This window comes from Molothrus ater, chromosome 27 (assembly GCF_012460135.2).
Source record: "Molothrus ater isolate BHLD 08-10-18 breed brown headed cowbird chromosome 27, BPBGC_Mater_1.1, whole genome shotgun sequence".
Taxonomy (NCBI): domain Eukaryota; kingdom Metazoa; phylum Chordata; class Aves; order Passeriformes; family Icteridae; genus Molothrus; species Molothrus ater.
The window spans coordinates 3,328,356-3,352,057 of NC_050504.2; the positions used below are offsets into that span (position 1 = coordinate 3,328,356).

At 46.0% G+C, this 23,702-nt stretch overlaps 3 protein-coding genes and 1 long non-coding RNA gene across 5 annotated transcripts in view; 1 reads left to right on the forward strand and 3 right to left on the reverse strand.

The window, feature by feature from the left end:
* Nucleotides 1-23,702, forward strand: part of LOC118696589 (uncharacterized) — a 146,633-nt gene that overhangs the window by 64,158 nt on the left and 58,773 nt on the right. The window lies entirely within an intron of this gene.
* LOC118696580 (keratin, type I cytoskeletal 15-like) lies at nucleotides 1,894-6,004 on the reverse strand. Its single transcript, XM_036398787.1, has 8 exons — nucleotides 5,355-6,004; nucleotides 4,415-4,497; nucleotides 4,105-4,261; nucleotides 3,752-3,913; nucleotides 3,463-3,588; nucleotides 3,144-3,370; nucleotides 2,509-2,594; nucleotides 1,894-2,198 (listed from the first exon to the last, which is right to left on the reverse strand). Exons 1-8 carry the CDS (start codon nucleotides 5,787-5,789, stop codon nucleotides 2,179-2,181), a joined length of 1,296 nt encoding a protein of 431 aa, XP_036254680.1. The 5' UTR covers nucleotides 5,790-6,004; the 3' UTR covers nucleotides 1,894-2,178.
* On the reverse strand, nucleotides 10,428-14,023 carry LOC118696579 (keratin, type I cytoskeletal 15-like). The gene is made up of 8 exons (XM_036398786.1): nucleotides 13,442-14,023; nucleotides 12,611-12,693; nucleotides 12,262-12,418; nucleotides 11,910-12,071; nucleotides 11,621-11,746; nucleotides 11,302-11,528; nucleotides 11,049-11,137; nucleotides 10,428-10,640 (listed from the first exon to the last, which is right to left on the reverse strand). The coding sequence occupies exons 1-8, from the start codon at nucleotides 13,874-13,876 to the stop codon at nucleotides 10,621-10,623; spliced, it is 1,299 nt and encodes a 432-aa protein (XP_036254679.1). The 5' UTR covers nucleotides 13,877-14,023; the 3' UTR covers nucleotides 10,428-10,620.
* Nucleotides 16,873-23,247, reverse strand: LOC118696572 (keratin, type I cytoskeletal 14-like). 2 transcript variants are annotated; one of them, XM_036398776.2, is made up of 9 exons: nucleotides 22,555-23,247; nucleotides 21,706-21,788; nucleotides 21,106-21,262; nucleotides 20,343-20,504; nucleotides 19,864-19,989; nucleotides 19,422-19,648; nucleotides 17,895-18,016; nucleotides 17,640-17,846; nucleotides 16,873-17,194 (listed from the first exon to the last, which is right to left on the reverse strand). In XM_036398776.2, exons 1-9 carry the CDS (start codon nucleotides 23,245-23,247, stop codon nucleotides 17,169-17,171), a joined length of 1,803 nt encoding a protein of 600 aa, XP_036254669.1. In that variant the 3' UTR covers nucleotides 16,873-17,168. The 2 variants fall into 2 exon arrangements, with proteins under 2 accessions (XP_036254669.1, XP_036254668.1); XM_036398775.2 differs by having other exon boundaries at nucleotides 17,640-18,016.

Genomic DNA, 23,702 nt, shown 5'->3' on the forward strand with positions numbered 1-23,702 from the left:
GATCTTCACGAAACCTCCTGAAAATGTTGGATTTTCCACCTGGAGATGATTCATTCCCAGAATTGAGTCACCAACCCTGGGATTTGGGGCCTGGGAAGCGGCAGCGGCACAGAGCGCCCCCTGCAGGCCTGGCTGTTAAGCACAGCCACCGAATCCAAGGGGTGAAATCAAAATAAAACCGTGCCGATTTTCCTCTTAATGAATCTGTGCTTTCCTTGTACGAACCGTGTCCCAGGCCTGAGGCTTTAATTTAATTTTGGGAGTGTTTTCGAGCAGTTTGTGTCACAAAACCTACTTGTTGTTTCCTTAACTGCCGTCAGAGGATGCCAGGTAGGCGACCCAAATGGACGGACACTCTGTCACCCACAGATAAATCCTGTCCCTGGTACGGGGCTGTGGGACACGCCACTGGAGCAGGATAAGGCTCAATAACAGCATTCCCTCATGCTGCCACTGCAAACGTGTCCCACCTCAAAGAGAGCAGAAGGGAAGCAGGAGACTCAGGAATGTTCCCAACAGGCAGCCTAGAGCACAAATGGCTCCTTTCTGGGATTACAGACATTCTTCCTAGTTAAACTGTGCCTAAAAACGTATTTGATCCCAAAGTCCATTATAGCTGGCTAGTGCTGGGGGGGGTTTGGGATAGTCAGCATTGGTTGATAAGAGAGAGGAGTAAAAGGGATCATAAGGCAGAAGAATTTCTGTTACTTGTGCAGAGCAGAAGAGTCCTGTTGTGACTCCAAGGAGTGGCAGATCTGCTTTGACATTACAAACCTTTGTTTCCCATGGAAATATTTTCTCTGACTCATCCCTTTCCTGCTGTGCTGAGAATTCAGCCTGGATTGTAACATGGAACAGTTTGATGTATTTTAAAATAATACCTTGTTGTCCAAAATGATGATGTTTTACCTGTCCTGACTCTTTACAAACCGAAGTGTAAGTGTAAAGCTGCGTGACAGAATAAGAAATGTCGATGATTTAGGAGGTGTTCAGGGAACAATGGAGCCTCTGAGACCCACCCAGGGTCTGGGGCAGGGCGGCAGTGGAGTCACTCCCTGCTATGTGGCTGACCCTGTTCAGCAGCTTCCTTAGCCCTGCAAATCAAACACTGAAATGCAGATTTCTCTGTTTGAAATGACTGAGATATTTCACCCGTTTTATTCCTCTGTTGAGCCCAAATAAGCTGAGTGTGGAACACGAAGTGGGGCAGGTTTAGTGACAAAGCTTGAACCTTGCCTGCACCGTGCCGTTCTCCACCCAGAGTTCCACCCAGCACAGATCTGGGAATGACCCTATGGGATATAGGAACACACTCCTCCATCTGGAACTTCCAGATAAAAGACTTGAGCTCAGATTTTCCAACATGTCAGGAGGAATAATCCCAACAACTAAATGTTGGGTTAGTAGAACTTTCATACTCCTCACTCATTTCCTGATCTAACCCTTTGCTTAATTGATAAAGATTAGACAGAGCTCTCACCCAGAAGCTGGGAAAGGGCTGCCTGAATAGGACTTCTTGTTCTTGTTCAGTGACTAAGGAAAAGTGGTTTTGATTTGACAAAATTTTCATGAAATTTTGAGGTTAATTAATCCTGATTTTTCACTTCAGCTGCTGAATTGGCAAATCAACTACTTGCACACCCCTTGCAACATATTCTATGAAGGGGTTCCCTCACCCCTTTCTGTTCCCCATAGGTGTCACCCTTGAGTTTAATGTGGATGTGTTTCTTCATCTCCAGGATTTTATCCAGTCATCATATGATTTAGAATTCACGTATTTCTTTGGAGCCATATTACACAATTCATGCAACCTTAATTCCTTTGTGTGCCTGACTTGTTACACCTAAGTGTAAATAGAATATTAATATACCAAATAGACTGCTGGACACAGAGTTTTCTTTGCATTGCAGAAAGATAAAGCTTTATTCAAGGAATTGTTGTTCAGTAGAGAACCAAGTGCACTGCAGAAACCTGTGTGTGAGCACACTGATCACAATGCTGGACAGGATCTGAAGGGAGGGGTAGATAGTTTTAGGAAAAGCCTAGTAATTATGAAATTTGATTTAATGAATAGCATTTGGAGAGCAGTCTGTGCATGGCGTAGGTCACACCACGCTGAGGGCCGGCTGCTCCCACGGCACCGACTGGATCAGGGAAGCCCAACAGGTCACTGGTATCTTAACACACTCTTGACTGTCCTGTGGAAAGAAAGAAGAAACCATTGCTCTGATAGGGAAACCAAGAGTCTCTCTGCAGCACTGACATTTCAGATCCATCCACCATTTACATATTCATTTGTTAGCAAAAGCATGGGAAAGGAGCTTAGCCTGTCTCTGGAATTGGAGCCAAACCACTTTGAAATGAAGAGCTTTGATTGTGAATGGTTTAATCCCTGCTGCAATTGCAGATGTGGAAACCATAGCACAAGGTTGGTATTAACAGGAAAAGGGATGAAACACAAAATGTGGAAGCCATAAGTTTGGATGCTCTTTGGAAGATGTTTCTTACCTGCCTTGTCACTAGATTGACCATGACAGTAAGAACTAGAAGAGTGGGAGGACATACCTCCTCCTTGGAGAGCTCCTTGACATGATCTGTAAAAGGAAAGGAGTTTTAATTAAGGGAGCAATAAATACATACTGACATCATGTGCAGTGAATGTAACAACTCAGCTTTTCCTGGATCTTGCAAATGTATTTTTATATATATATTTTCATTTCATTCAATTCAGCTGTATTTTCCTAGAAAATTGTAAAAGCAGAGACAGCAAGAGACTGCTGCAGTAAAATTCTTGTACTCTCACAGTCCAACTGTGCTTATTTGTCTGCTGAAAGAAGGAACTTCATTACAATTTGGTTTGGCACAGTGATTCCTCTCATGGAATTCACTCTGTGCAAACAGGTCAAGAGGAACTGATTAACTCAAAACCTGGCAGTAACAATCTGCTCTGTGTTTCCCTTGATGTTTGATCTGATGATGAGGTTTTTGATAGACGCATTTCAATGCCGATGCTGTGAATAAAAGTTGCTGAACTTAGATTTCAGCTAGAGACAAGTAAAATATTCTACTCTATCTTCTGTAAGTGCCAAGAGAGAAAAGCTTGTGATAAAATTGGTGCCCTTATTTGCGAACAGAGAACATACACAAGATCCTGCTGCCCCTCCTGCAGCAGCGACCGGTACTGCTGGATCTCCTGCTCCAGGCGCATCTTGATGCCCAGGAGCATCTTGTACTCCTGGCTCTGACCCTCGATCTCACAGCGGATGCTGCCCAGCTCCTCCTCCACGGAGCAGACCTGCGCCTGGATTTGTTGGAGCATGCGGCCGTAGCGAGACTCGGTTTCTGCCAGGGAGTTTTCCAGAGAGCTTTTCTGGAAAGGCAAACACAGGAGGTGAGGAGCAGAGTTCTACAGCTGCCTGCCCGTGCCAGGGAGGGAAGGGCCTGCAGATGCTGCCCGCGTACCGTGCTGAGCTGTGCCTGCAGTTCGATCTCCAGGTTCTGCATCTCGCGCCTCAGCTCGCTCAGCTGGTGGCTGCTGGTCTGGATGTCCTGGCTGCTGGAAGTGACCTGCTGATTGACTTCTTGGATCTGCAGAGTCAAACCCCAGAGACACTTGCTGAGCCACAAGGGAGCAGATTTGCTGAATGAGAGCTCACACCTGCAGGGAGCCTCTCCCTTTCAGTCAGTCCCGGTACCAGGGTGTCTGGGCTGTGCCACCAAAGGAGACTCCACTCTGGACATTGCTACATACCTTGACTTCATACCACTGCTCCACTTCCTTGCGGTTCCTTGCAATGATCTGCTCATATTCATCTCTCAGATCATTCAGGATCTTTGTCAAGTCTTGTCCAGGGGCAGCATTGACCTCCACGCTCACATCGCCACCAGTTTGGGACTGGAGCTGCCTCATTTCCTGCAGGGAGTGCAAAGAGAGAGACAAGAGCACACACAGGTCATTTGTTGTGCTAGGGCAAAGCACTACAAAGGGACAAAGGAACAACAATCTCATGGCATAAGGTGAAAATCACTTGATATGTGATGGTGAGGGCCATGAAGAATCAATGGATTGTGTCTTTGGCTGTGCTGTTTATCATTGGATCGTACCTCCTCATGGTTTCTCTTGAGAGCAGTCAGCTCATCCCTCAAGGACTCCAGCTCACATTCCAGGGAAGACCGAGTGCTAGTGAGACCATCCAGGATGTTTCTCAGGCCATTGATGTCAGCCTCCACGGTCTGACGGATGACCAGCTCATTCTCATACCTGTACCAAAGGAAAGCAAAGTATTGCACACTCATTTCATTTCGATGTGTAGGCTTGGTCACACCACTTTAGACAGGGCTTCATCCACCTGCATTCATGAGTCTCATAAAATTTGTGACACAAAAGAGGCAAGGTTCACGGGGAGGTACTCACTTCATTCTGAAGTCATCAGCAGTCATCTTGCTGTTGTCAATGTCCAGAATCATCCTGTTGTTGTCCACAGTGGCAGAAATAATCTGCAAAAGGGGAAGGTGGACAGTTGTCTTTCTGTGTTCTAGATTTCCAGAATCTAGAACAGGTAGAACACTCTACCAAAGAACACTTTGATAAAAACTAAGTGAAAAGCAGAAAAAGACACAAAGCTCTGGTAGAGTGTTAATGATTGTTTTATAGAGTAGTGCAGGGGCCTCAGAAAGTTCCTCAGTTGCCATGCCATACAGACTGGTGTGTGCAAGGTTTTGGCTTCCCAAAGATTTTGATGAAAGAGTATATTGATGGGGGGAAAGAACAGAAGAACATTTATTTTGGGAGATGGCCAAGCCCCCATGGGGTTCTGCACTCTGGGTGTAGGAGGCAGCGTGGGCTTTGCCCGATGCTGTAAGTGATCTCATTGTGAAAACAGTTGATTGTAAGGGAAGAACTCAGTTCTTCACCTATCTGCAGGAGGGTGAAGGGACAAAGGGAGCTCAGATCCTTCCATCCAGGTGCTTTGGCTTTGCACTCCCATCCAGCTGATGTGGCTGGGAGCAGAGGGAAGCACTGCAAACCACACATGGCTGGTTTGGAGGCACCTGCACAACGTGGGATGTTCATGGCATGAGCCCACGTGTCTGTGGCTGCTGAAGCTGCTGGTGCCTCGGGCTGTGCCCTGCTGCCTGTGGGCTGCTCTGAGGGTTTGCTCAGCCAGGGGATGGATGGGAGGTGCAGATCAGCAGGTTTGTGCCTGAGGTACCACCAGCACGGCCATCCTACAGGTGGTAGAGCCCAGTGCTGGGGATGGAGGGAGGAGGAAGAAGCAAAGAGGAGGGAGGAAGGCCTTAGAGGAGAGAGGAGGATGTGGGAGATGGACCCACGTACATTGGGATGATCTCACCTGATTCTGGAGTTGTTCGATGGTCTGGTAGTAGGAGCTGTAGTCCTTGGAAACGCTGGGAGCTTGTTTCCTGTACCACTCGCGGATGTGGTGCTCAAGCTGAGCGTTCTCTTCCTCCAGCATGCGCACCTTGTCCAGGTAAGAGGCCAGGCGGTCGTTGAGGTTCTGCATGGTGACCTTCTCATTGCCGCCGAGCAGCAGGTCCCCCCCGGGGCCGCAGCTCCCCGCAAAGCCCCCGCCGAAGCCCCCGCCGAAGCCCCCGGCCATGCTGCCCATGCTGAGGCCGCCGCCGTAGCTGCCCCCGCCGATGACGGAGGAGGCGTAGCGCCGGCAGGACACGGAGGAGCTGCGGCCGCTGCTGCCCCCGCAGGCACCGCCACCTCCTCCTCCGCTCCTGTACGAGGTGCTGGACGTTCTCTTGATGCTGCAGCTCATGGTGAAAGGAGCAGATGTTCAGCTCCAGGTGCAAAGCTGTGCACAGCGAGATTCAGGAAATCAAAGTGCAGCGGGCTGTCCTTGCTGGTGGCTCTTTATACCTGCCCAGGTGGGTGTCACCTGCCAGGCAGTCCAGCTTCCCATGGGGTTTGCCAGCCATAGTGCTCATGCAGAAAGTGATGTGCTAAGGGGAATTTCTTTTGGGGCTTGGGACAGCCCTCCCCCCAGGTACTGGGTTTGCATGCTGATTCACCCCAAGCCTGCACTGCAATTTCGGGTGGGTGGCTGTGAGTTAGATTTTGTTGGAGATAGCTCGTTGCTGGCTACTTAGTGAGTGAGACTCATTTTAATAGTTGTTCTTTGTTCTTTGGAGTAATTTTCTTTTGTCCTCAAAACAGGTGGTGAAAGCACCACCTAATCACTCTGCTTTAATTTCAGATTTGGAGAAGTATGAACTCAAACACCCTTCGTGTGAGGCTGGTTCAAATTCACCTCAGAACTGCCACTTCTGGAAAGAGAATCTCTTAAGAAGTTCTGTTTTAGGTCAGGATCTAGAGTTCAGGTTTTTTTTCCCTAGAAAAGAAAGCTCACAGAGGGCACTGTCTCTCAGAGTACTTAGTGGTAAATCACAGTGGAATGAGCTTAACAGCAGCTGTGTTATTTCTGTTCTCACCAAACTCTGGTGGTATCAGTTACAGGAAATTCTCCTGTCTCATGCTCTGGTATGCATGCAGTAATGCCATTTTAAAGTTGTGAGTTTTTAAACATTTTTGTGCATATTTCCAATCACTCAGAGGTTATCTTAAACTGAAATATGTACATGAAGTCTCTATGGCTGCATTGGCTGTATCCTGGGAAAGAAGAGGACTTGGCTTGGCCAGTTAGAGGCTGAGATTGTTATCAGCTGGTTCTTGAGGAAGGAGGAACCAGGGCTCTTTGAAATACAGAACATCCTATTGTCCATGTAGGAAAGGGCACAGTCTGGATTTGAGTGTGTTTAGGCTAGAAACTAAGGGGAAATTTTTAACTTTGAGAGGCGGAAGGGTCTTGAAGAGTTTCCATTGCAGGAGCTGTGGATGGAAGAGAGAGTTTCAAATCTGATCTAGTCAATTGATGTTGGGGGTTTTATCCTTGTATAACAGAGTCAGCTGTGATGACCTTCTAGATCCCCCTTACCTTCAGTCTTTTGTCCCTTTGTGCTGCACCACTGCACCATGTTGGTAAGGGGGCAGATTGTGGTAAGCCCTTCTTTGGAAAGGAAATTTTGCCTTTAAATAACTTTTGGAAAATGTAAATTTTAGGCCTGAATGAAAAGGGGTCTCATTATGTGAGGGTTGAACTTTGATGGAAATCCGTCTCTACTTGGAAGTTATAATTTACTCATTTTTTTGTTGTCGGTTTCTCCATTTATGCTGTTACTTACACACACCCTGCAGTTGTGGCTCAAGCAGGATTTTTTTTTTCTTAGCCACAGTGATTATTAGATCCATAAAGTTACTAATGTGTTATGGCTGACTGAAGGATCATGGAAAACCATTCACCCTCTTTCTTGACACACCACCACCCCCATATCACAGAGCCTTTGATCTACATAATTATGATTGTTGTTTTATTGGTAGCTCTCTAATTATCCACACGTCAGAACCAGGTGCTTTGCATATGTTATTGAGACTGAGTCATCTTTATTAAAAAATAAAAATTATTTTCTCACAGGGTGTGATTCCTTAGTCATATTTTCCTCATTAGATTGTTGAAATGCACTTTTATTCTCCCCTATGAGAAGTTTATTGCTGATTGGTGTTAGTGCCAGAGGTGTTGATTTTATATCTCCTTCTCAGCATTGTTGCATCACAAAACCCGGCCCAACAATTTCTGACATTTCCCAATGCTGTAATTTCATACTGTCACCAGGTACCTTTTCTCTGTCTCTCTGTTCCTCTCCTCTTTTTTGAATAGGTGCTCTAACCATCCTTACTGCCATAACTGCATCCCAAACATTTAATCTCTAGACTGTTCTGTAATTTGGGGGTATTTCCTTGTCTCCATGTGCATTTCTGGCCACTGTCCTGTGGCTCTTGGCCTGAGTTGGCTGTTGTGAGTGAGTTTGGACCTGCTGATTTACCTCACAAGCCAGGAGAGCCAATACTGTTCAGGAGCCAAAAGAGCCAAGACTGTTCAGGAGCCATTACCTTTCACGATGGACAAGCAGGTCAGACGTGTTCTACTGTAGATGTTGAGACTCCTCAGCCATTCAAAGGCACTGTAAGAGCTTTGAAATCACATTTTCCTCTGGCAGACCTTTTGCTCATAGTATGCCCCATGGACCTCTGCACGTCAGAAGTTTGTTTGAAGTAGGAGTGCTGTGAACCCTTTCCCAGTGCTGTTTACTCCCTGGTGAAGTTGGATGTTCCAAATTGGCAGAGGAACCAAAAGCAGCCTGTGGTTTCCACAGAGACTGTGATGCCATTACTGGATGTATGTCTTCAGTCAAACTACAGGGAGAGAACAATCCTAGATACAATTACTGGTAATTAATTGTTTTACAGTAAATGAGTCAAACGTGGTCTTGGTAAGAAGAGCGCAACTCCCAAGAGTTTCATCAGGAACTCTGTTTGTGCATTCCTCATCCATTGTCCTGCAGCATCACTCAACCTGAGCATTTGCTCAGTTCATTCAGAGCTATAGGATTTCATTTCACTCAACCTGAGCATTTGCTCAGTTCATCCAGAGCTATAGGATTTCCACAACCCCTCATTCTGGGCTCATCTTCCTCTTATGTCACTCCATGCAGTGGGCTCATAAACTTGTGTATGTATAGACCTACAGAAAATCCTATTAAGTGTGAGCTATTTTAATTCCACGGCTGATCTAAATCATTACTCATAGTCCTTCCTACCACTGAAAAAGGACAAATTTAGAGATGCTTCCCAAGGGAAATTAAGCTGTTCCAGCAGAAGGATCCTTTCCTGTTCCAATTTCTCTCTTCCTGCTTCCATGTGCTCCTGTTTATTGATGATGGCAACTAATTGAATTCTAAATTCCTCAGTTATAGACATTTTCTGTAGTTTAAGGTTCAATAATCTGGCTTTAAAAGATGTCTCCTTCAGCTGCTTTGGGTACAGTAAACACAGCTGAGACCTGAGTGAGCTCTGGCAGCCTCTAGAGACAAAAGTCATGTTTGCATTTGCTTTACATCATTTTCTATACAGTTAAAATCTGAAATGAGCTTTTTATTAATTGTAGACAGGCTTTTATTCACACAAATTCCTGATGCTGGACTGATAAAAGTCATTTTTTCAACAGAAGTAGAAAATGTATACTTTCTGGGCACACTGCAGGCTGCAGTCAGGGTGCTGTGCTGGCAGAGGCATGTGGTTACTGAGAGAAGACCTAAACAAAATCAAACTCTTCTATGTTGGTTGTGATGAGAAAATGTTTCATTGCATTACCCTAACAGATCTATCCTTTGGTGTGAAATGAAATGGGAAATACCAGAAACCAGGTTTAATCAGTGGGAAGGGACAAACAGGCACCTGTAAGTGATACATGGTTGATTTCATGTATCTGGCGCACAACAGTCAGGGACTGAAAGGGGCTTCACTGTGATCTTGAGAAAGCAAAATACATCTAAAGGAGCTGCCCTAATTTAGTATTGCTGTCTCATCTCTAATTTTGTTGCATATTTTATGTTCTTAAGCAGTAAAATATAGAAAATACCTTCAGTGAAAGGAATGTGTCTCATTTCTCTTAAGGCAGAGTATCAGCCAGCTCTGTGTACTAACAGAAATTGGGTTCTTGGTATTAGATCAGTATTTAAATAGAAATTTCTATCATAAACACTGGAATGTTTTTGGTGCATGACACTGAAGGGAACAGATCCATTGTCTTGCTGTGTGTTTCTCCCAACAGAAGTCAGCAATACGTCATTCTCTGTGCAACAGAAGGTGTAGAAATACTTGTGAGGAAGCCCCTTCATACTGGAAGAACCTCTCCTGAGTCACACCTTCCCTCTCACAGTACTCTGGCTGTGATGAGATCAATGGACTCAGATAACTCACAGTAGTACCATTGGGCACAGTTTAGTAAATTAACAGTTAATCTCCTGATAGTTACCCATCATTTGTATTTTCTTTCTCCTTTCACTCACATAATTCATTCTCTTTAGTACAAGTGGCAAGGCAAGGGGCCAGAAAGCAACCCCTTAGTGACCATTAAGAAACAAAATTGTAAATGTTTTTTAACATCTCAGGAAGGAGAAAAATTGTGGCAAGAACTGACAACTAGATTTCTCTTTGCAGCCTTATACCTCTTGCTTGTGAAGAGAGAGTTCTGCCAGCCTCACCCAGCAGTTCCCCTCGGCAGAGGCTGGCTGTTGTCTCACCCCACGCAGCCATGGTCACAATTCCTGATATTTCCTTTCACTCAGTGGTTCTATCCCAGCACTGTGTCCATTTTCCTAGTTCAGAATGGACTGTTGTGAGATCATGTACCAGGTACAACTCCACAGCCTGTATTTACTGGATGATCTGGATAAGTACCCCCACGAGGTTGGTTACATTTATTTTCTCAGACATGTTGTGATTTGAATTGCAGACATAAAGATTTATTAAAGCAGAGTTACCAGCAGAGTGTGAACCCTTTAACAAAGAATGAGTTGCCAAAGACAAGTTGAGTAAGCCAAGCATTGCAGGGAGAAGGAGGGGGTGCTGGGGCAGGTGACCAGGCTCTTCCAAACCCTTCCCTCGGCCGAGCTGCAGAAACTCTCGGGTGTCTCTCGCCGCCCATGGTCGGAGCATTGCAGCCGGGCGGTGCCAGGGTCTCTCCTGCTGCTCTAGCACACTCTTGACTGCCCTGTGTGAGCACAGAGCAAATCACTGCCTTCAGGGGAAGTCTGAGCATTCCTGCTGAGTGGAATTCTTACGCCTGACAGTGTTAGCAGCAGAGGTGCAGAGGCTCCATGCCCAGCAGCACCCTGGGTGCTTTGTCAGAACTGTATTTTTTTATTATTCCAGTAAGTATTTCCCATCCCATAAAGTTTATAAACTGTATTTTATATTTAGGCAGAGGGAAGAGCAGCACTTGCTGTATTTCAACCCCTGATTCTGCTGCAGCAGAGTAATGAGGTTTCTCACTCCCAGGCTAATGGACCTCGGAATCTTTCCCACCCAAACTACAAACCTTTTTCTGACCAAATACATTGTAGCTATTGGGGCAGATGTAACCCACTAATAATGACCTGCTTACAAAGTATTGACTTACCTGACATTTCTCCACACTGGGAATGAGAGAAGGAAGCAGAATATGACTGGGAGGATTTTCCACCTCCTTGGAAAGCTCCTTGGGAAGTACTGTTAAAAAAAAAAAAGCCAACAGAGAATTAATCAAAACCTACTAACATTGGATATTCAATTGAAAGATACGTTGATGTAGCTTCAGAGACAAAAAGTCTCTATTGGCAAATAAGTACATGAGGATTTCTTTTGACTCCCTTGCTATAATATGAAATACATACACAAGATCCTGCTGCCCCTCATTCAGCAGTGCCCGGTACTGCTGGATCTCCTGCTCCAGGCGGGTTTTTATCCCCAGGAGCATCTTGTACTCCTGGCTCTGAGCCTCCATCTCACAGCGGATGCTGGCCAGCTCCTCCTCCACGGAGTTGACCTGCACCTGGATTTGTTGCATCAAGAATCCGTAGCGAGACTCGGTTTCTGCCAGGGAGTTTTCCAGAGAGCTTTTCTGGAAAGGCAAACACAGGAGGTGAGGAGCAGAGTTCTACAGCTGCCTGCCCGTGCCAGGGAGGGAAGGGCCTGCAGATGCTGCCCGCGTACCGTGCTGAGCTGTGCCTGCAGTTCGATCTCCAGGTTCTGCATCTCGCGCCTCAGCTCGCTCAGCTGGTGGCTGCTGGTCTGGATGTCCTGGCTGCTGGAAGTGACCTGCTGATTGACTTCTTGGATCTGCAGAGTCAAACCCCAGAGACACTTGCTGAGCCACAAGGGAGCAGATTTGCTGAATGAGAGCTCACACCTGCAGGGAGCCTCTCCCTTTCAGTCAGTCCCGGTACCAGGGTGTCTGGGCTGTGCCACCAAAGGAGACTCCACTCTGGACATTGCTACATACCTTGACTTCATACCACTGCTCCACCTCCCTGCGGTTCTTCTCAATGATCTGCTCATATTCATCTCTCAGGTCATTCAGGATCTTTGTCAAGTCTTGTCCAGGGGCAGCATTGACCTCCACGCTCACGTCGCCACCAGTTTGGGACTGGAGCTGCCTCATTTCCTGCAGGGAGTGCAGAGAGAGAGACAAGAGCACACACAGGTCAATTGTTCTGCTAGGGCAAAGCACTACAAGATACAAAGGATTGACAATCCCATGACATAAGGCAAAATGGACTTGATATGTGATGGTGGGGGCCATGAAGAATCAATGGATTGTGTCTTTGGCTGTGCTATTTATCATTGGATCGTACCTCCTCATGGTTTCTCTTGAGAGCAATCAGCTCATCCTTCAAGGACTCCAGCTCAGATTCCAGGGAAGATCTAACCAGAGTCAGGTCATCCATGAGATTTCTCAGGCCATTGATGTCAGCCTCCACGGTCTGACGGATGACCAGCTCATTCTCATACCTGTGTCACACACAGAGACAGAGGAATGGGGAAATGAAATACTGACAGTCAATAGCACATATCTTTCTAAGATCAGTATTCCAGTAAAACAGGATGACTCAGTAATACCACCCAGGGCAGTCGTCCCTTGTCTTCCTAGATGATGATAAGAGGGATTTGACAGACAGGCAAGGTTCACAGGGAGCTACTCACTTCATTCTGAAGTCTTCAGCAGTCATCTTGCTGTTATCAATGTCCAGAAGCATTCTGTTATTGTCCACAGTGGCAGAAATAATCTGCAAAAGGGGAAGGTGGAGAGGAGTCTTTCTGTGTTCTCTGTTTCCAGGACAAGCAGAAAGAAGGCTCTAAGTTTTGGTAGGGTATTAATGAGTGTCTTAAAATTATTTCTTGCAGTAGTGCAGGGGGCATATGGAAGGGTAACGATCCAGATTTACTTTTCAGTGAAGCTTGTACTACCACAGACCATCCTGCCAAATCCATGCTCTTCCTTTTCTCATGAATCCCAAAGAGTTTGCAGCGCTTTCTATATACAGTGCTTCTTCACAGTATCTGTTTAATCTGTTTTTTTGGTACTGTGTGACCTGATGTAATGGAGGACCTCAGTCCTGTCTGCAGGAGGGTGAAGGGACAAAGAGAGCTCAGACTCTACTTTGGCTTTGCACTCCATTCAGCTGATGTGGCTGGGAGCAGAGGGAAGCACTGCAAACCACACATGGCTGGTTTGGAGGCACCTGCACAATGTGGGATGTTCATGGCATGAGCCAGCGTGTCTGTGGCTGCTGGAGCTGCTGGTGCCTCGGGCTGTGCCCTGCTGCCTGTGGGCTGCTCTGAGGGTTTGCTCAGCCAGGGGATGGATGGGAGGTGCAGCTCAACAGGTTTGTGCCTGAGGTACCACCAGCACGGCCATCCTACAGATGGTAGAGCCAGTGTTGAGGACAGAGAGAGGAGGAAGAAGCAAAGAGGAAGGAGGAAGGCCTTAGAGGAGAGAGGAGCATGTGGGAGATGGAGCCAGGATGATCCTACCTGATTCTGGAGTTGTTCGATGGTCTGGTAGTAGGAGCTGTAGTCCTTGGAAACGCTGGGAGCTTGTTTCCTGTACCACTCGCGGATGTGGTGCTCAAGCTGAGCGTTCTCTTCCTCCAGCATGCGCACCTTGTCCAGGTAAGAGGCCAGGCGGTCGTTGAGGTTCTGCATGGTGACCTTCTCATTGCCGCCGAGCAGCAGGTCCCCCCCGGGGCCGCAGCTCCCCGCAAAGCCCCCGCCGAAGCCCCCGCCGAAGCCCCCGGCCATGCTGCCCATGCTGAGGCCGCCGCCGTAGCTGCCCCCGCCGATGACGGAGGAGGCGTAGCGCCGGCAGGACACGGAGGAGCTGCGGCCGCTGCTGCCCCCGCAGGCACCGCCACCTCCTCCTCCGCTCCTGTACGAGGTGCTGGACGTTCTCTTGATGCTGCAGCTCATGGTGAAAGGAGCAGATGTTCAGCTCCAGGTGCGAAGCTGTGCACAGCGAGGTTTAGGAAATCAAAGTGCAGCGGGCTGTCCTTGCTGGTGGCTCTTTATACCTGCCCAGGTGGGTGTCACCTGCCAGGCAGTCCAGCTTCCCATGGGGCTTGCCAGCCATAGTGCTCATGCCAAAAATGATGTGCTAAGAGGAATTTTGTCTGAGGTAAGTAAAAGGCATTACCATTCAGTGCAAATATGTCTTAGTTGATTCACATCGAGCTGCACTATAATTTAATGTGGGTGGCTCCTTGTTGGATACTTTGTTGAACAATGTCATACGTCTGAGTTTCTGTTAATCTGGCAATATCGCGCTGGTAACGGCAGCTAATGAAGCTTCTGCTTCATTGTCTGTGGTCATTACTTTTTATGCTTTGAAACTCAGTAGCTCAGTTTTAGTCTTCCACCTGAGATCACAGACATGATTCATAACACCAGCAGCCTCCAAGGGACTCTTCATTCATTGATTTATTTCAAATTTCATCAGCTTTATAGGGATCTACTTTAATGCACCGAAATTAGAATTTTGAAGACTGCATTCCCATGTCTGTTACAGAAGAAGACTTCAAATTTTTCACTCTGTGTTGAATAAGATCCTGCTGGCATTCAGCTTTCTTTGAACATACAGCATGTGGATCACAGTCTTTTTTCTTCTTGAAGAAAACTCTGTGTAACAGCCACGAAAGTAACATTGTGCAAGGAAAAAGATATTAAATCTTTTCCTCTCAAAGAGCTCCTAATTTTATTGTAATGGTTTTAAATGGACTCAGAGGAAATTGAGAGAAGAAATATTTTACTTAGCATATTTTCACACTGTATTTAAATAGTAATTTCTCAGAATACGTCCTTGAATTATATAATACAATGAAAAAATAAGTTTGATTAAAACAGCCAAAGATTAGATCTGAGAAAATATCATCATTACCTGAGCTCATTACAGTGAAGGGTGTTTTGCAACCACGACAGAATACCTTGCACCACCCAACAGAGAGTCAGAAATCCTTGTGTACTTTTTTCCACTGCCCATGCAATAGGGAATGGCAGTGAGCTGCTTTTTCCATCTTTACTAATCAGGCTTCTGTGAAACTGAAAAAAACCTTGAAGAGAAACAAATTTTCAGATTTCCAGCTGTGCATTAAATATCAGCATTGCAGTTCTACAGAAGAGTCACTGGGCTGTTCAAAGGAAGCACAAGGAGCTGGTGGGACCTGCTGTGAATTGCCACATCAAAATCAGCTTATCCACAGAGAAGGAGGATGGATTCAACCTAGAGGTGTTTCAGGAAGAGGTTCCATATTACAGAAGAAGAAATAAGCCCACTCCTCTCTCTGGCTGCAGCTGTGCAGGTTTGTTCACCCTTGGTAGCTCTGTTACCCCGAGGTGCTGCCACCGTCACTGAGGGGCCCTGCCCTGGCTGGCACCGGGGCTGTCCTGGGCTGGCACTGCCTCCATTGAGCATGAGGGGAGCTTCTGGCAGCTTTCACCAGATTTCTTCTCAGAAATCCCCCTGTATCCCCTGCTACCCAAACCTTGCCACACAAACCCAAAACTGTGCCTTATGGATGTAAAATGATCTTGGAAATCCTTCCCTCCACCGGGGTCTCTCAGTAGCTGCTGTCTGCATTCTGTTTTAACCCCTTCTGGACTTCACTGGATGGTGTGTAGCACTTAGTGCCTGTGGGGCAGCAAAGTAATGAGGAGTTAGGGAAATAAATACTCTTCCAAGGTTAGTTTAGAGCGTGGACAGGCATCAGTGGAGGTCCCTGTCCCTCTCCCTGCACCTGTAGGAGGTGACAATGCAATTCCCTCCCTTAGAGGGCTCTGGAATACCCACAATTCTTAATCCTCAGACCATCTATCATGAACACCATGGCTCTTTATGGCTGGTGTGTGTAGTCCAAGTTTCTAAACCAAAGAAAGAGAAAAAAACATTACTAGAATCTCACTGTTCCTGTTGTGTGTCCTTGGCAGCATTTATGCAGCACAAACTCTGTTAACAAGCCTGCAAAGGCTCGTTCCTGCCAGCACAATGCCAGCACACTTTGGCTTGGTGTAAGTCAAGAGTTTCTGTTTCCCTGAATGGTTTCCAAGTGCTGAGATGGCAGTGTGACGTGTATTTCTGGAAATCAGTTTTGTGTCTGTTCTCTCAATCCATACTTACGTGCATCTGTTGTGTTACTCAGCAGTGCTGCTCCTCTTCTGTGGAACTCACATTTTGTTTCACTCTCAGCTCAACCCCAGAGGCCTCTCCTTTGTGTGCAGCCCTGCACCTGCAGCTCAGCCTGCAAGGTTGTGTGCAGGTGAGATGCACCCTCCCCTTGGGCAGCCTCACTGGAATTTTGGCCCCTCAGTTGCTGGGATACACTGATAGCTGTATACAGAGGTGAATATTCCAGGCCCTTTTACATGTACTAAATTTCTCAGAGGTCAAAGGCAATTGCTGTCAATATTAACATTTTATGGAAATGAACTTTGTGAAGTTCCTGTAAATTATATTTCCCTTTCACTTCCTATCATTTCAAAACAAGATCCCTTATGTGTGCATTTCCAGGTTAAACCAAGGAGCACCCATCAAGGTTTTGTGAATTGAAACATTGGTTTCATTTTACAACCACATCTCTGTAATCATTTGTGTTCCTTTGTGGACACTCATGTGCTACCAGCACCATTAGAGTCATTGAGCACTGAGGTTCTGCAGCCCCTTTCAGGTTGATATTCATCTGCTGTGTCTCAGAACTCAGCTCCCGGAATATCTGACACGTTATTAGAAAACAAAGGCGCAACCCAAGAAGATTCTGATCTGCCCCTACTGCTCAGAAATTGTGTTTTAACTCTAAATTTTGTTATCAGCTACTGGAGTGTATAATCAGCCTCTCTACCTGGAGGTGTGTCTTGGCATGACTTTGTGTTTTCTAAGTGTTTACACCTGCAGAAGGAAAGAAAAACCCCATACAGGATTCTGGTTGCATAGACAGAAATTAAATTTTATTAGAGACATTTCCCTGATTCAGAGCAACCTGAGTACCAAACAGGTTGGATCTGTAAAGCAGCAGTTTGAGTGCCAAGGACCAAAGCTGCAGAGCTTTGTGGGCAGAAGCAGCACAGAGCATGCAGGGCAGGGGGAGAGGTGGCATCTGCACCTCCCAGGAACTGTTCAGAACGTCATCTTTCCTTGGGAGCATGGGGAATGCAGCGGATTTGGGTCAGTTTCTTTTTGAAAGGTCTTGTGCTGGAGGATCCTTGATGTAAATTCTTAGTCAAAAGATTTTCTTCCATATCCTGTTTAGAGACAAAACAAGTATGAACTTCATCAGTCCTGGCACTGAATGTCCAAGATACCAGCATCCCCCAGACATTAGGATTATGTGGGAGTGGCCATAAGCATTCCAAAAGCAAAAAGGAAAACTCCAGCATGGCACAAAGGCTGCAGGATTTATGAGATTCTGCAAAGAATGAGACAGATGGGAAAAAACAGCTGAGGTTAAACTACAAGATCAGCTGATATCACCTACAAAGTGCAATAGAAATGGACTGTGTGCTCTGGAAGTGGAGTTTTGCACACAAAGAGGAAAGAATTGTTAGTAACAATAAATCTAATACTTCCCAGAAATTTTAGTTTACCCTCAGTACTGTTTGCCTCTGGAAGAGTATGTTGGTATAAATTAGTGCATAAATTAGTCAGGATGTGACTGAGAGAACACTATGCCCATACCAGAGTTCTCACCTTGGCTTTCGCCGCCACTCCTGCAGGACTGGGACTGGGAAGATGAAGAGTAGGAGTGGGAACTGCTGATGCCTCCTGAGGTTCTTCCTCCTCCTCCTCCTCCAATGCATCCACCGCCGCTTCCACCTCCCATTCCTCCACTTCCTCCTCCCATTCCTCCACTTCCTCCTCCCATTCCTCCTCCACCACTTCCTCCTCCCATTCCTCCTCCACAACTTCCTCCTCCTATTCCTCCTCCCATTCCGCTGCCACCACCTCCATATCCACCACTCATGCCACCACCTCCTCCTCTTCCTCCTCCAGAATAGCCACCACCTCCAATTCTACCACCTCCCATGCCTCCTCCCATGCCTCCTCCCATGCCTCCTGCTGGGATTCTGCAAAGAGAGAAAAAGAAGGGGAAAAAAAATTAATCAACAGCACTTTGCCATCCAAAAGCCATTGAGTACATCTGCTGCCCAGGAGCCAGCACCTCTCTGGGCTATGCTACTGGTTAGAGCCCAGCACTGCACAGCAAAACAACTGAAGCAGTGCCAAAAATTATCCCCTCTGTCAACTTCAACTTGAAAAGCAAGAGCTTTTGCTTTTCCCACATTCTGCCTAGGGATTCCTTGCAATATTTAGCACATATATCAATGTATGGCTCAAAATCAGAATGAAGAGACTGAAACTTCTGCTGCTGTTTCAGGCACCATTTCCAAGAATAAGCTGGAACACTGCATAAGTGAGGCTGAAGTAGCTTGAACTTCCAGAAATTTTTATAAAGGTTTGGAAAACTTTGGTTGGTTTGGGTTAGGTTTTGTTTTGCTTACAGTCTTTTCCTGCCTTTTCAGTTCATGGCTTTTCTGGAACCATGTAGGAAAGACATTTTTGTGCTGTTCTTGTGAGCCAGTGAAGGCTTCCTGAAGATAAGGAAAGCCCCATATGTCTCTCAAGGAAGGTACCAAAGCCATCACCATGACAATATGAAGAAAGAGAAAAAGTTACAAGATATGGACTTTAGTTGGCTCACAGAGTGATGTGGCTTCTTTTCACCTATTGAGAGTTTTGTTTCTTTTTCATTACCAATGGGCAGGGTATGTGTTTGTTAGGCAAATGTAAATATTCTGTAAAACTATAAAGGCAACATGTTGCCTTATTTACATTTGCTTAACAAACAGAACCAGGCTCTCTTACATGAGTTTCCTTGTCCAGCCCCAAACTGGTAGTTCAGAATTAATGTCATGGACATATTTTAAGAAAAATTCTTTTGCTAGGATCTTTTTCTCCTGAGAAGCTGAGAGGCCTCAAAAATGAAATGTAAACAATGATTATCTGCTGCTATGGAATGCAACAGGTGCATCTTTGATTGGTCTCATGTGGTTGTTTTTAATTAATGGCCAATCACAGTCCAGCTGTCTTGGACTCTCTTGTCAGCCACAAGATTTTATTGTCATTCCATTCCTTTCCTTGCTAGCCTTCTGATGAAATCCTTTCTTCTATTCTTTTAGTATAGTCTTAGTATATAATTTTCTTTTAATATAATATATATCATAAAATAATAAATCAGCCTTCTGAAACATGGAGTCAAGATTCTCATCTCTTCCCTTGTTGGGGTTGCCTGCAATTTCTGCATTAATTTTTCTTCATTTGAGTTACATTCTGAACAGAATGAACTATCTCACACCTGGGAGGCCATTGGCCAAGACAGCTGCATCAGCCTCATTTCAGCACAAAATCTGCTTTGCAGATGCCCCCTGTTACATTTCCTGACCAGCAGTTGGGTGTTCTATCAGTACGTACACAAGATCCTGCTGTCCCTCCTCCAGCAGTGCCCTGTACTGCTGGATCTCCTGCTCCAGGCGGGTCTTGATGCCCAGGAGCATCTTGTACTCCTCGTTCTGGCTCTCCATCTCACAGCGGATGCTGGCCAGCTCCTCCTCCAGGGGCCCGATCATGCCCTGGATCTGCTGCAGCTGCATGTTGTAACGACGTTCTGTGTCATCCAGGTTGGACTGCAGAGAGTCTATCTGCAAAGGGAAAACAAAATGCAGGGGTTATGGGAATGGGGTGGTTTTAATTTATTTATGTGGGTAAACAGATCTTCACAAATCCTCAGACAAAAGGGTATCATTGAAGGTAAGTAATCCAATATCCCATTCTCCTTGGGTGGATTACTTGCTGGCTGTAGCTCTTCTTCTCACATACAGACTGTGTCACAGGTAAAGCAAATGCCTTTCCTTACCATGCTGATCTGTGACTGCAGCTCAATTTCCAGACTCTGATATTCACGCCTCAGCTCAGAGATCTGCTGGTTGCTTGATTGTATCTCCTGGCCACTGGAGTGGACTTGCTGATTAACTTCTTCCATCTGAAAAATTGACATCCAAAATTGAGGCCTTTTTTATAATTAGAAAACATTGTGGGGTTATCATAAAAACATCAGGAAATCAATTAATAATAATAAAGATTCCATGCAGACTGTTTATTTCCCACAAGCCACTCTGCCAACACCCTGGTAATTCACTGGCTGCTGGAACACAGAGGCTCCACTTGTTTTACCACATAACTGATGTTCCAGGACTGACCTGTTGTAAGAAACTGCCTAAAGTAATTGAAAGTTATTGTCCCTTAAATAACACATGATAAGTTGCCTTTTACCAGCTGTAAATAGGTCCAGTACTTTGTGAAGGATTTAATTACCAAAGCCTGCCTGTGCTTTACCTTGGTTTCATACCAGCTCTCCACCTCCTTCCTGTTGTTCTCAATGAGCCTCTCGTACTCGCAGCGCATTTCATTCAATTTTTCCATTAAGTTAATGCCAGGAGTAGCATTGACCTCCACATTGACATCTCCACCAGTCTGGCCTTGCAGTCCTCTCATTTCCTGGAAAAAAATCACAAAAACCCCATGAGGTTCTCAAAGGGTGAAGGTAAGGAGGGATGGCATCAGTTCAAATAAAGGGAAGGAAAAGGACATGGATCCTCGCACAGCTCCTGAATCCAGCAAAAGGGCTTTGCCTGCCCTTGCCATGGAACAATTCTTACATTCCCAAGGCTCTGGTGCTCACAGCCAGGCACTGCATGCATGGTAACCCTGGCACTGCCTCCACAGGGTTGTAAGGAATTCTATGCAGTGTACACTTTGTGGGAATCTTTTCTTCTCAGTGGGAAATCTCATTGAAGAGAGTAAAATGCTTTCTTTTGACTCCTCCATATAGTCTATCCAATTTTCCTTCCATGAGTTCAGCAAGCAAACTGTAGTTTGTACTGAAAGCCATTCATGCCCCTGGTTTCATGTGTTGACCTGGTCTCTCATGACACCAGCTGTGGGCAGCTATGCTCTCTGCACACTCCTCAACATCAAAGCTGGCTTGTGTCAAGTTGGGTGATCAAAACCAGTGGCCAAAACCTGGTTGTTGCTGGTGGAAAAAGCAAGGGGAAATTCATTGAGTTGCCTTTAATTATTGAAGTGTGAAGAAACTTACCTCTTCATGGTTCTTCTTCAGGAAGATCAGTTCCTCCTTCAGGGACTCAAACTGTGTCTCCAAGTCAGATCTGGACAGAGTCAGTTGATCCAAAAGTGGGCGTAATCCATTGATATCACTTGCCACACTCTGGTGGAGGGTGTATTCAGTCTCATACCTGAATGACAGACAAGAAAGAGAGTAAAAGCGCTGCCAGACCTCTTTGTTTGGTATCTCAGTTATGGACAGTTCCCATCTTACATCTCTGGTCAATTCCTAGAAGAAAGGATCCCATTCCCTTTCTATCTCCAATAGCTGTGTTTGATTTCAGTCCAGTTTCTCTCTGTGAGATTTATACCATGAGGATTGTGCTTATAAATCTACATACAAGGATGGAGAAACTTAGAATGGAGTCCCTTAAATGTGTCTCTTCAAGAACTTGTCTGGAGAAGAATAATAAGGAAAACCCAAAGCAATCCTTCTCAGAATGCTTTTCCCAACAATTCTCTATCCTGTGATTGTAGCCAAAAGTCTCCAGCTTCTACAAAGATTAATTGACAATGCAAACTCATGGAGATAAAGGGAGGCAAAGTGGATGGAACCAGAAAGGGAGTGACTCACTTCAGTCTGAAGTCATCCACAGTCATTCTGGTGTTGTCCATGTCAAGAAGCATCCTGTTAAGGTCCACATTGGCACCAACAATCTGAAATGGAGAGGGCAGGTGTTATTCAGTCGGTTGTCTTTTCAGTCTGATGTCAGAGACAAGAAACACCTGTACACAAACACCTTGCAGAAGGGATTTATGGCAACGTCAAGCCTTCAAGCCTGACTAGAGCTGCAGGAGCTATTGAGAGAGATGAGTTTGTTGCTTCCAGATTAAAAAAAGTGCCCTTACTGTTAAATATCCATTAAAAATACCTTGTTGGAAAGAATAACTAAATTAACTCCTCATATTCAATAAAGCAAAAACAAACAAAAAACCCCAACCCAACCAACAAAAAACAGCGAGACAGCAGAATTTCCATTACTTTTGAGAACAGCCATGTTCACACAAGAGATACATGACTGTTAAATGGCTGAGTGCTGGAATGAGACTAACTGCATATGCTGGCTCTCCTGTATATTCATAAAAACATCCAATTAATATGGCAATAATAGCACGACACAAGCAAGGCTGAAGTCTGCTGTTAAGAGTGAAGAACGAACGAGCAGCAGCCCAGCACTGAAGGGAGCATGGCACGGGAGATGTGATGGGGCACTGGTGCTGATCTGCCACTGCACCCAGCAATGCTCCCTGCACCAAATACACGTGTGGTAGAACACACAGACAGCAGCTGGTCCCCACACCACTCTGCTTCCTGACTAAAGCCCAGGAAGGGGAATATCACCCCCAACGGGGGCCTTGTGCTGCATGAGGAAAGCGCTGTTCCAATAAGAACCTGTTCTAAGTTAATCAAAGTACATCATACCTGGTTTTGCAGCTCTTCAATTGTCCTGTAATATTGGCTGTAATCCTTGCTCTGAGAGGGAGCTTGGCTTTTGTACCACTCCCTGATCAGCTGCTCAAGTTGGGAGTTTTCCTCCTCCAAGCGTCGCACTTTATCCATGTAGGACGCCAGGCGATCGTTGAGGTTCTGCATGGTCAGCTTCTCATTTGTGGAGAGCAAGCCAGAATCCTCCCCAAAGCCCATGCCACCAAAACTGCCTCCTCCATAGCTGCCACCACCACCAAAGCCACCACTACCCCCAAAGCCACTAAATCCACCTCCACTGTATCCACCACCTCCATAACCACCTCCCATTCCCCCAAAACCACCCCCTCCTGATCCAAGTCCTCCTCCCATGCTTCCACAGCTCATTCCTCCTCCATAACTACCACCACTCATTCTCCCCCCATAGCTACTGCGGCTGATCCTGCCACAGCTGCCGCTGCTAAAGCCCCCCCCATAGCTGCTCCTGGAGCCTCCTCCACCAAAGCTTCTCCCAGAAAAGCCCCCGCTGCCTCCAGAAGAGGTGTATTTTCTTGAGGACATCGAGGAGTATCCACCAGACCTACCCCCTCCACCACCTCCACCACTGCATCTTCCACCACCACCACCACCTCCTCCTCCTCCACTGCTAATTCTGATGGTACTGCTCGAAGATTTGGTGCCACAGCTCATGGTGACAGCAGGCAAGAGTAAAACCGCAACCCCAAATTTAGCCGCAGAACCTGATAAGCTTCAGGACTGCAAATGTTCATCCCCAGCTCTCTGTATTTATACATTTGACACTGGGTGTCACCATCAGGGTGTTTCCTTCTCCCAGGGCATTTACCAAACTTCTTGTTTGTGCCAAGAATAATTTGCTGAACAGTATTTTTGTGCAGCTATCTCAGGCGATCCAGCCCACAGCTGGGCTTCTGAGGCTTGGTTAAGGTTGAACATCTCACTTCTTTTGGGTGACATTCTTTTCATTTAATGGTTTCTGGAATAGGTACTTCCTCTGCTAAGGTTCTGTAGCTGCTATTGCTAAAGATCGTTGTTTGTTCTCTTTTGTTCTTTCCAACTTTGTGCATTTCAGATTTTCTACACAGCTGATGTTCCATTTCTCACCATACGTGGTAGTGCAAGAGTTT